Source organism: Tamandua tetradactyla, chromosome 9 (assembly GCF_023851605.1).
Source record: "Tamandua tetradactyla isolate mTamTet1 chromosome 9, mTamTet1.pri, whole genome shotgun sequence".
In the NCBI taxonomy this organism is placed as follows: Eukaryota; Metazoa; Chordata; class Mammalia; order Pilosa; family Myrmecophagidae; genus Tamandua; species Tamandua tetradactyla.
The window spans coordinates 11,081,551-11,094,575 of NC_135335.1; the positions used below are offsets into that span (position 1 = coordinate 11,081,551).

At 37.8% G+C, this 13,025-nt stretch overlaps 1 protein-coding gene across 3 annotated transcripts in view; it reads left to right on the forward strand.

Annotated features, from left to right (window-relative positions):
• Nucleotides 1–13,025, forward strand: part of ATL3 (atlastin GTPase 3) — a 123,097-nt gene that overhangs the window by 79,248 nt on the left and 30,824 nt on the right. For all 3 annotated transcript variants that reach the window (XM_077115914.1, XM_077115911.1, XM_077115912.1), the window contains 3 exons: nt 4,621–4,748; nt 5,359–5,415; nt 6,252–6,323. In XM_077115914.1, the coding sequence (XP_076972029.1) occupies nt 4,621–4,748; nt 5,359–5,415; nt 6,252–6,323 (257 nt within the window). The remainder of the gene's footprint in view (nt 1–4,620; nt 4,749–5,358; nt 5,416–6,251; nt 6,324–13,025) is intronic.

Consider the following 13,025-nt stretch of genomic DNA (forward strand, 5'->3'; position numbering starts at 1 on the left):
TTCTGGTTCGGTGCATAAATATTTATGATTGTTATGTCTTCTTGTTTAATTGTTCCTTTTATTAGTATATAGTGTCCTTCTTTGTCTCTTTTAACTGTTTTACATTTGAAGTCTAACTTGTTGGATATTAGTATAGCCACTCCTGCTCTTTTCTGGTTGTTATTTGCATGAAATATCTTTTCCAAACCTTTCACTTTCAACCTATGTTTATCTTTGGGTCTAAGATGTGTTTCCTGTAGACAGCATATAGAAGGATCCTGTTTTTTAATCCATTCTGCCAATCTATGTCTTTTGATTGGGGAATTCAGTCCATTAACATTTAGTGTTATTACTGTTTGGATAATATTTTCCTCTGCCATTTTGCCTTTTGTATTATATATATATCATATCTGACTTTCCTTCTTTCTACACTCTTCTCCATACCTCTCTCTTCTGTCTTTTTGGTTCTGACTCTAGTGCTCCCTTTAGTATTTCTTGCAGAGCTGGTCTCTTGGTCACAAATTCTCTCAGTGACTTTTTGTCTGAGAATGTTTTAATTTCTCCCTCATTTTTGAAGGACAATTTTGCTGGATATAGGAGTCTTGGTTGGCAGTTTTTCTCTTTTAGTAATTTAAATATATCATCCCACTGTCTTCTAGCCTCCATGGTTTCTGCTGAGAAATCTACACATAGTCTTATTGGGTTTCCCTTGTATGTGATGGATTGTTTTTCTCTTGCTGCTTTCAAGATCCTCTCTTTTCTTTGACCTCTGACATTCTAACTAGTACGTGTCTTGGAGAACGCCTATTTGGGTCTAATCTCTTTGGGGTGCGCTGCACTTCTTGGATCTGTAATTTTAGGTCTTTCATAAGAGTTGGGAAATTTTCAGTGAAAATTTCTTCCATTAGTTTTTCTCCTCCTTTTCCCTTCTCTTCTCCTTCTGGGACACCCACAACACGTATATTTGTGCAGTTCATATTGTCCTTGAGTTCCCTGATACCCTGTTCAAATTTTTCCATTCTTTTCCCGATAGATTCTGTTTCTTTTTGGAATTCAGATGTTCCATCCTCCAAATCACTAATTCTATCTTCTGTCTCTTTGAATCTATCATTGTAGGTATCCATTGTTTTTTCTATCTTTTCTACTTTGTCCTTCACTTCCATAAGTTCTGTGATTTGCTTTTTCAGTTTTTCTATTTCTTCTTTATGTTCAGCCCATGTCTTCTTCATGTCCTCCCTCAATTTATCGATTTCGTTTTTGAAGAGGTTTTCCATTTCTGTTCGTATATTTAGCATTAGTTGTCTCAGCTCCTGTATCTCATTTGAACTATTGGTTTGTTCCTTTGACTGGGCCATATTTTCAATTATTTGAGCGTGATCCGTTATCTTCTGTTGGCGTCTGCGCATTTAGACAGATTTCCCTGGGTATTCGATCCAAAAGTTTGGAAGATTTTTCTGTGAAATCTCTGGGTTCTGTTTTTCTTATCCTGCCCAGTAGGTGGCGCTCGTGGCACACGTTTGTCTGCGGGTCCCACCAGTAAAAGGTGCTGTGGGACCTTAAACTTTGGAAAACTCTCGCCGTCCTGGGGGTTCGCTAGCCGAAGCGGCTTGAGCCGGCCCGGGGTCCAAACGCAGGGAGGGTTGCTGGTCGCCGCAGCCAGGGAAAGAGCCTGTCCGAATTTCCTAGTCGGCCCTGGGCAACAAGCGTGGCGGGAGGGCGCCAGCGGCAGCGGCCCGCCCGAGAGAGTGCACGTTCCCCGGGAGTCACGGGTTTGGAAGGGGCCTCCCCCACCCGTCACCGTTCTCCGCGGCCTGGGGGTTTCCAATCCAGTTCTCTCAGTTGGTCCGGGAGCTGCACGTGGTGTGGGCGCCAGCCGCCTTGGTTTCAGGGGACCACCTCTCCAATTCTCCCAGCTGGCCTGGGAAGGGGGAAGGGAGTAACTCCGGCCGCTTGCCACCCCGCCCGGTAAGGCCCGCGCGCCTCGGCGATCTCACCCGAGCTGCTTCTCTCAGCCAGCCAGCCGTTCCAGGATGGGGTACGCTGTCTTTTTTATCTCTGTTGTGGTTTTGGGCGCTTTCTGTATCGTTTCTACTCCCCTAGTAGGTGTCCTGGAGAAGAAACTAAGATCCGTGCGTCTTACTAAGCCGCCATCTTCCAGGAAGTCTCTCTGCGGCCATCTTGACTATGAAATAGAAGTGTTCAGTGTGAGCCTGCTAAAAAATGTATACTGTTGCCTGATGTAGGTTCAACAAGGGACAGACACAGCCACAACTAGATTTGGAACAGCAATGTTTGGCTCTTCCACTTGAGTTTTTTTTGTTTTTTTTTTTTGGCATAGGCGGGTTCTGGGAATTGAACCCAGGTTTCTGGCATGGCAGGTGAGAATTCTGCCACTGAGCCACTATTGCACTGCCCTCCACTTGAGTTTTAACTGCGATATGTCCCTTTACGTTCCCTCCCAGACTTTTAAAATAAGTTTTTAATTGTAAAAAAAAAAAAGCTAATTGTTAAAAAAAGGTACAGAATTGTCTGAATTAGAAAGTTTCCGTTCTCTAGGTTGTCATTCCACCCTCTTTCCTGTGTCAGTTAATTCGCTCCTTAGAGGTAGTTACTATCAGCAAATATTTGTATTCTATGGAATGATGCTCGTCATATTATTCTGGACTTTTTTTTACTAAACACACACACATGCATATTAAATATATTTATTTTTCTTTATTTTTTTTACACAGGCAGGCACTGGGAATCGAACCCAGGTCCTCTGGCATGGCAGGCAAGCATTCTACCTGCTGAGCCACCGTCGCCCGCCCTTATTAAATATATTTATAACCAATAACTAAGTCTGTATATTTTCTAAACTTTAAGTGTCTGACTATAAAATAGTAACTTTTTCCCTTGGTTATAAATAGAGGTAGAATTCTCCCTAGATTTCTCTGGGAGATGCTATTTTAACATGTAAAAATTTCAAAATAAGTGAATCTAACCATGTGCTGTTCTCTTTATTTCAAACATTATCTCTGGAGAGAGCTCATGGGGAAGTTGTCTTTCTAGTCCAGAGTGTCTAAAGGTGGTAAAGCCTCGATCTAGCATGGAGTTCATTTTCCTCAGACATAAACCCGCTGATGATTAATTCAAGAAGAAAATGTTCAGGAAATATAAAACTTTTCTCTGCCTATTGAATGATCAGTGCATCTCTTAAACTGTTATTTAGGGATTGGTCTTTCCAAAGCTTATAGAATAGTCCATGACACAGTATGGACCTAGGATATAATTGTTGAGTGAGGAAATGTCTAAGTATATAGAGGCATACAGTTAGGCCTTACCTGGAAGCTAAATCACAAATGGAAAAATAGTTTTGTTTTGAGGATCAGACATTGAAGAGGTTGATTCTCTGAAGTTTTGAAAAAAAGACTACTCTTGACCTGCTGCTGCTTAAGTTACTTCCCTAAGGAGCTCCTCTGTCTGAGGGTTTGCTCTTCATTGCTCTCTCTGCCTGGGATGCTCTTGCCTCAAATAGCCACATGGCTACGTCTCTTATTTCATCTAGATCTTTGCTAAAATGTCACCTCTTACTAGTTGCCCTCTGACCACCCTGTTTAAAATTGTGACCCCTGCCAACAGTAGTCATCACCCCCCTTCTTTGCTGTTTGTATATAGCATTTATCATCTAATACGTTAGACAATAAACAAGATAAACAGGTACATCTCCCTTTCCTAGAATTTAAGCACTGTAATGGCATAAATTTTTGTTTTATCCACTGTTCTCCCCAACTCTTAGAACAATGCCTACCACAAAAAGATGCTCAAATGCTGTGAAAGAATAAGTGGAATAAAGCTGTCTTAATTTTTTTAATTAGGTTTATGAAGGAATTACACTGAAGAGTTCCTCCCTACCTACTTTCTTTTCAACTGATAGTTTGAGTTGGTTGGGAGCCCAGGAAGATGTTTGATGATTAAATAAATCAGATTCTTTGGATTTTTATTCCCCCGTTTCTTCATAGTTGGACTAGCTAGTTCTCACTATGAAGAAATACATTGCTCTACTTAATAGCTCTCCTGAATCTTATGTGGCAACTTTGAAGATTTTGCAAACCATCTGACATGTTTCCTGAAATGGTAGTTTTCTCAGTTAAAGGGGCCTTGGTGTGGCCCAGAGGACCCCTGAGCAGATGACAGGAAATAAATATGGCGAGACACAGATGCTGCTACTTCGAACATTAACAAATTAACAAAAATAAAGCTACAGGATAGTGATTTCTAATTGATTAAGGTGTGAGGTGAGGCAACGGCCTGAGACAATTTGAGAGGTTGATGATTGATCTTTTTGAAGTCCTTGTTTATGTAATTCTTTATCAGATGAAATTTCTCTAAAGGCTGGGGAATAGACTGAATGTACCAGAATGCAAACCAGGATAAGCAGCCCTTGGCATATTTATTCTGCGGACTTTATCCTGCAGAAGGGATGAAGAGAAATAAAGTCACTTTATAGAGATGCATCAGCAAACTGATGATGAACAGAAAGTATCAAACACAGTCTCTCCCCACTTTGAACTAGCAAATATTAAAATAGAGTTTTATGCTCACCAAGGTTGAACAAGGCTGTTTGACTTACTGTTTCCTTTTTCTTCCTTCTGTGAACAGATATTGCCAGTGAGTTCAAAGAACAGTTACAGTCACTGATACCATTTATATTAGACCCATCTAATTTAATGGAAAAGGAGATCAATGGTTCAAAAGTTACCTGCCGGGGACTACTGGAGTATTTTAAGGTAAAAATGGGTTTTAATTATTAAAATATTTCCTTGTGGTGAAACTGATACAGATTGTAAACGAACTTGAATTTCTGTATTTTAAAGCGTGGGGCTGGGTGGGTAAAATTTCTGGGGGAGAAGGTGTTACTTTGAGACCTCAGTGTCTTCTCAGGAATGAGCCACTGGGTGGCAGTGTGAGTCTAAGAACCAAATGGTTGTTCTTTGCACTCTTAGAAGAGTAGTTATCGTGGCTAAAGGAAGATTGCTCCTCAACGAAGCTGGTGTGAACAGGAGGTGGTTAGGAAGTTGCTGTGAGTAGGAGGACATGGCACCTAGATGTGACAAGGCAGATGGTCACTCTGCCCACAGGTAGTGGTGAGGTTGGTGTGCACGGGGCAGTTTGATGGACATCCCAGCCTTCGTGGGCTTGTGCTACTTGAGAACATTTGTAGTTACCTAAAAATGCTAACATTGCACTCAGAAGTGTGCTGTGATTTTGCTAATTCCTGGTTGTTGCTCTAGGTCTTTTGGAAAATGCAGTTATCATGGTCACTGTTTCTAAAAATTAAAATATGAATAAAATATAAAAGGATGCCCTTTTCAATAATTGTTATGTTTACATTATCAGGCATATATTAAAATTTACCAAGGGGAAGATCTGCCTCACCCCAAATCCATGCTTCAGGTAAGCAGGTCTTTAATGTCCTAAATGATATTCTTTGATTACTCAATAAGCATAGTCTTTTAGGAAGAGAATGATGTTGTTTTCCTTTCCCATTAGGCTAAGAGAAGCCTGAGATCTGTTTGTTTTTAGCGTGTTTTGCAGTAGTATGGCTCCTCCAGCTTTTCTTGTTTGTATTCACGGTGGTGCATTTGATACAGAATGACCTCTCCTCACTGGGTCTGGTCTTTCCACCACACATACTTTAGAAATGCTGTTTTATTTCACACACCTAGGTAAAACATGCCCATTGTTAGGTCATTTTCCTAATCAGATAATTTTCCTATTATCTGATTTGTTATCTACTTTAGTAGAACATTACCTGACATTTTTATTTATTAACCATAATTTTTTTTTTCCAATTAGAAAATTTCATTTTTTTAAAACATGTAACATCTCACTTTCTTATGCTGAATATATCAAGTGATTTCTTTAAACCATTTCACAAAGGAAATTAGGACCTGGAATTAACATTGCAAAGATAATTTTTTTCCTTCTTTTTTGGTTCACATCTATTTCTTGTATTTAGAATTGAAGCAAAGAAAATTATGCTTTCAGTGATTTTTGGAGGTTTAATATATGCTAGAGATTTTTATGTGTAAGAATAGCTATTTCTTCAGAAATTTTGGCAGAAAAGACGTCTATTTCATAAGTTGGACTATATGGAAACCAGAAAAAATAGCAGAGGGATAATTAAAAAGGAATAATGGGTTATATAGTGAGAGAAAATTTCACTTGGTTATTTGTGGAAAATGTTAAAAGAGGAAGAATTTATAGTTCATGCTTTCCTTTCTTACAAGGCCACTGCTGAAGCCAACAATTTAGCAGCTGCAGCTTCTGCAAAGGACATTTATTATAACAACATGGAGGAGGTATGTGGGTCGTATGTCTTGTTCTGAAATATCTGTAACTTGGGCATCGTTGTTGACTTGAAAAGACCAAACATGATCTTATTTGTAATGTATCTTAAGATGATGCGGTATCAAAGCTGTTTAGGTCATCCTGATAATTGGGGCCTGTGCTAGTTTGAAAGCTCCCGGAATGCAATATATCAGAACTGGAATGGCTTTTAAAAAGAGTTTATTAAGTTGTAAGTTTACAGTTCTAAGGCCATGAAGATATCCAGATTAAGGCACCAACAAGAGGTTACCTTCACTCAAGAAAATGCCGATGAATTTTGGGGTTTCTTTCTCAGCTGGGAGGGCACATGGTGATTGATATCTGATGGTTTTCTCTCCTGGCTTGTTTGCTGAAGCTCCCCCAGGGGTATTTTCCTTCTTTATCTCCAGAGGTCTCTGGCTTTGTGAACTCTGTTGATTCTGGTGGCTCTAAAGCTTTTTTCCAAAATGGTTCCCTCTTAAAGGGCTCCAGTAAACAACCCCATCTTGCATGGGTGGAAACACATCTCCATGGAAACAATAGAAAAGATACCACCCAGCAATATTGAATGAGGATTAAAGGACATTGCTTTCTGGGAGACACAGTAGATTCATACTAGCACAGGGCCTTCTAATCATTATCGTTTCTAACCAAGGCTTTCTTATATAGTACTACTGCTCTCTGATCAGTTTCACCCTGGTTATTATTATTTTTTTAATACTTTTATTGAGAAATATCCACATACGTACAGTCCAACCATATTATACAGACAGTGGCTCACAATATCATCACATAGTTGTCTATTTTTCACCATGATCATTTTTAGAACATTTACATCACTCCAAAAAGAGAAAAGAAAAAGAACTCATATATCCTTTACCCCTTTCCCCTCACTCTGGTTGACCTGCCATATTTCAATTTACCCAAGTTTTACCCTTTATCTCCCCATCAGACACAAATTTTAATAAATGCAATTTTATTGTGATATATTAACACACCATGCAATCCTTCCAAAGTCTATAATCAGTAGTTCACAGTATCATCACACTGTTGTGCATTCATCACCATGATCATTTTCTGAGCAATTGCATTACTACAGAAAAATAAATAAAAATAAAAAAGAAAACCCCCAGTATCCCATACCCCTTGCCCTTCCCTCTTATTGACCACCAATATTGCACTCTGTCCAATTTTCAGACTTAGAATAGAGGTAGGTTAACAGAGACATTATAGTATTGTTAGAAGATAGATATATATTTATCTATATAAACAGAACAGAACAGAACATCCAGAAGTAGAGCCATACAAACAATATGTAGTTGTATAATCATCAAAGATCAGGGCTACTGGATTAGAGTTCAACAACTTCAGGTATTTCCTTCTGGCATTATAAAATACTAGACACTGAAAAGAAATAATTATATTAACGAGTCAGTAGTCACAGTCATTTGTTAAATTGTAATTTCTCAGTTACACCTCCTCCATCTCATTTGATCTTTCTCTCAATTTTCAGGGATATCTGGGAAATGACCATTTTAACTTCTTTATTCTGGAAAGGGGTTGACTGTGTGGGGTGGAGGAATGAAATTGCTTGGTGTTCTTAGAACAACAGATAGTGTCCAGGTTTCACTGATGTTGTAGTGTACATCAAAAATTCATTTACTTTTATGGCTGAAAAATTTCCATTGTTGGATATACACCATATTGTGTTTATCCATTCATCTCTTGATGGGCACTTGGGTTGTTTCTAGTGTTGGTTATTGTGAGTAAAGCTGCTGTGAACGCTGATGTACAAGTATCAGTTTGAGTTCCAGGTTTCAGTTCTTTGGATGTATAGCTAGGTACTGGGATTGCTAGGTGATTTGGTAATTCTATGCTTAATTTTTTGAGAACTGCCAAACTGTTTTTCCACTGTAGCTGCATAATTTTACATTTCTACCAGCAGTGCATGAAGGTTCCAGTTTCTCTGCATCCTCGTCACCCTTGTTATTTTCTGGTTTTTTTTTTGTTTGTTTGTTTTGTTTTTATGATAGCCATCTACTGGGCATGAAGTGGTGTATCAGTGTGGTTTTGATTTGCATTTCACTAAGAACTAATAGTGCTGATCATCTTTTCATGAGCTTTGAGCTTTTTGGCCACTGTTATATCTTTGGAGAAACGTCTATTCAAGTCTTTTGCCCATATATATATATATTTTAATTTATTTATTAATTAAAAAATAAGAAACAAAACAACATACATAATCAGTAATTCACAATATCATCACCTAGTTGCATATTCATCATTTCTTAGAACATTTGCGTTAATTCAGAAAAAGAAACAAAAAGACAATAGAAAAAGAAATAAAACGAACACAGGAAAGAAAAAAACAAACAAAAAAAAGATTATACCTATCATACCCCTTACCCCTTGCCTTCATTGATCACTAGCATTTCAAACTAAATTTATTTTAACATTTGTTCCCCCTATTATTTATTTTTATTCCATATGTTCTACTCATCTGTTGACAAGGTAGATAAAATGAGCATCAGACACAAGGTTTTCATGATCACACAGTCACATTGTTACAGCTGTATCATTATTCAATCATCCTCAAGAAACATGGCTACTGGAACACAGCTCTACATTTTCAGGCTGTTCCCTCTAGCCTCTCCATTACATCTTGACTAACAAGATGATATCTACTTGATGCATAAGAGTAACCTCCAGGATAACCTCTTGGCTCTGTTTGGAATCTCTCAGCCATTGACACTTTGTCTCATTTCCCTCTTCCCCTTTTTGGTTGAGAAGGTTTTCTCAATCCCTTGATGCTAAGTCTCAGCTCATTCTAGGGTTTTTCTCAATCCCTTGATGCTGAGTCTCAGCTCATTCCAGGATCTCTGTCCCACATTACCAGGAAGGTCCACACCCCTGGGAGTCATGTCCCAGGTAGAGAGGGGGAGGGTGGTGAGACTGCTCGTCGTGTTTCCTGGAGAGAGGGGCCACATCTGAGCAACAAAAGAGGCTCTCTTGGGGGTGACTCTTAGGCCCAAATTTTAAGTAGACTTGACCTATCCTTTGCGGGGTTAAGTTTCATATGAACAAACCCCAAGACTGAGGGCTCTGCCTATAGCCTTGGTTGTCCACACTGTGAGAATATCAAGAATTCAACTTGGGGAAGTTGAATTCTTTTGCCCATATTTTAGTTGTTGTTTTTTGTTTTTTGTTTCTTTTTGCTGTTTTTTCTATAATATGAATCATATGAATGATTTGGAACTGTTTTATCCCATTCTGTAGGTTATTCCATTCTTTTTCACTTTCTTGATAATGTCCTTTAATATATAACATTTTAAATTTTTTGATGATCAGTTTGTCTTTTTTTTCATTTGTTGCTCATTCTTTTGGTGTCAAATCTAAGAATCCATTGTCAAATCCATAGTCATGAGAATTTACCTGTTATGTTTTCATTTAAGGGTTTTGTAGTTTTAGCTGTTATATTTAGGTCATATATATATATATAAGTCAGTTTTTCCAGTTTATGTTTTTCTAGAAATTTGTCTAGTTGATCTAGGTTGTCTCATTTATAGATATAATGTTCCACTTTCATTTCTGATTTTAGTAATTTGAAAATCAGAAGTAATTCTGATCCACTTTGAAGTAATTATTGTATATTGTGTGAAGTAGGGGCCCATCTTCATTCTTTTGTATATGGAAGTCCAGTTTTCCCAGCCCTGTTTGTTGAAGAGCTTCCTCATTGAATGGACTTAGCATCTGTGTCAAAAATCAGTTGACTGTTCATGTTAACTCCTTTTACTTTCAAACTTTTATGTCACCTTGATTAAATAAAGAACAACAACAACAAAAATCACTTGACCATAAATGTATGGGTTTATTTCTGAAGTCTCTTTGATTGACCTGTATGTCTAGCATTATTCCAGTACTGGCATTTGTTTTTTGTTTATTTGTTTGTTTGTTTTTCACATTCTTGATAGAGATTTTTATTGGGAGCAGTTAGATAAAATGAGTGAGATGCTTCAAAGTAAGCACATAACACTGTAGCTGGCGTATGAAAAAGCTTCAATAAACAAATACAAACTGGTATGACACAATTGTTCTTTTTTCACAAGGCCATCATTAGCCTTACATCCATAGAATTCATTTTTAGGGAGCCAGAATTGTATCAGAATTTATGGTAGCTAGTGCGGTCGTCTCCCAGCAGGGAAGTTCGAGCGTCGGCCTCAGCCGTCTTCCTGCGGGGCGACCGCCTGGGGGCAACTCTCTGACTGCTAGGGTTTAGTTCAGAGCTCTGTAATGGGGTTCTAAGGTAACGCCGAGGCTCAGCAGCAAGGCCGCGTGGAGGGCAGGCCGCTGAGGGACCCAAAAGACTTGAACCAAATACCAATTGTTGGCACAAAGCTTCTTTATTGTTACATGGCAAGAGCTTAGGTGCTCGGGGGCTCAAGAGCTAAAAGGACCCCGAAGCTTGGTGAGCTTCAGGTTATATACCGTTTGGGGAAGGGTGGAGCTAGGACATAGACTCCAGGGGAGGGTAGCCAATCACACATGCATGGGGACAGTTGCTAGGCTTAGGGCAGAAGTTAGGTATAGAGATAGAGTTGAACATAACAGGAAAGATCTTGAGCATAACAGGAAAGGTTTGAGGTTTAGTGGTGGGCTACGGCAATGGGCGGTCTACGACAAGAGGGGGAGAGGACAGCATGTAAGAAGAATAGGGAGTGAAATTTTAAAATTTTTAAAGACTGTTAGGCTCCAATCCCAAATAATATGCCACAGCTAGAAGTGTAAAGGTGGGGGGTGGTTATTACTTGATGTTCCCTGTTGCAGTGAACAAGGAGATTAGTGGGAACTAGTGGAAAAAAATTCCGGATGCCACTGAATATAACAAAACAACATTAATTCGATAAAAGTTATAGTACAATGTAAGAGCACATTTGTTTGGGTGCCTTAAAATAAAGTATGAATCAGAGACTTCAAGTACAGAATAAGAAACACCGCAAAGTTATTATCGCATATATAGCAATATTCATATGTGTAGAAAAAGTTTGGAGTACAATTTGAGAATATAAATATGTATTCTAACTTCTTTAAAAACTTGAAAGTATAGGTATGTTTTTTAATTATGAAAGGACCATTTCTGAATTAAAATTTAAAGGAGAGAGTCCTGGCCCCTGTACTTCCCCCAAAAACAAACAAACAAAAAACCAACCAAACAAAAATTCAGCAAATGGTGCTGCAATAATGGGATACTCACATGGAAAAGCAATGAAATATGACCCTCCCTACAGCATACAAAAAAAAAAAAATTAATGAAGAATTGGAGTTAAGTAGAATATAGGTCACTGTAGTTCAGAGGTTGTTAAGTTTGAATGCCTATCTGAATCATGTGAAAAAGCTGAAAAAATATATGTGCTTGGGGGTCTTTTTGAAAATGCTGCAATAATGGGCAGTATTTCTCTTTTAGATGAAAGAATGATTTCCAAGTTTATTTTCAAAATGAAAGTAGTAAAAATCCTTTTGAGAAAAGGTGCGTCTCCTAGTGCTAAAGCAATTAGCTTCCAATTATGAGTGAATAAGGATGACTGTACTTTTGCTTTGTACAAGGAAAATAGGGAATTGCAACTTGGGAACTATGTGACAAGTCAGTGCAGTTCATATACGTATATAACAATCATTATACTATAAATTTAATATTAATCTTATTACAGTGTAAGCTATCATTGGAAACATGGAGGAATAAATTTAATTAGATTTCCAACAGTTTATAGAAGGTAAGTTAGCAAATCCAAAGAAAGGAAAATATGGTGATAGAATTGGGAAAAATTAATTTAAAAAATGGTCATTTCCTTCTCACATCCCCATGTGCAGTAAGTATAAATTGGTATATCTTTGAAAGGGTGATTTGAAATATCTAGCAAATTTTTAAGTGTCTGATACCATTTAACCCAGTAATTCTACTTTGAGAAATCAAGCAGTTACACAAAAATATGTATAAAATAATAGTTGTTGCTGCACTGTTTATAATAGAAAAAATTACTTGATATATCCATACTATGGAATATCATATAACTATTCAAAATAGATAGAGATAAAACTAGACAAAGGCATATGGAAAGTGATATAAGATATACTATTAAATGAAAAACATTGCAAACCATATTATATATTATTCAATTTTTTTGAAAGATGTATACACATATACGCAAAATCACACATATGGTTGCAAATAAATGAAAATGTCTGGAAAAATACACAAGACACTCTCCAAATTGTAACTTCTACAGAGTGGGACTAAGAGAGGCACTAAGAGAGATTTTATTTTTGAACAATGAAATGGTATTACTTTAAAATAAACTACCTTTAAAATTTTTAACTCCCCGTCAGGATGGTATCCTGGCCCAGGTTTAGCATGGCTCATTTTACTTAATATCTTCAATTCTTTCTTCTCTGACTTAAAGCTTTAAAATTCAGTAGAATCTAATCTGCATAATGTAGTTAGCTGTCCATCTGACAAGCTAACCTAAATTTAAACTGCAAAACAGTAAAGCCCTTTAAAAATTAAAGGGCGGTCCACGGTGGCTCAGCAGGCAAGAATGCTTGCCTGCCATGCCAGAGGACCCGGGTTCAATTACCGGTGCCTGCCCATGTAAAAAAAAAAATTAAAGCTGTTCTCATTAGCTATCTCCTTTATCACACAT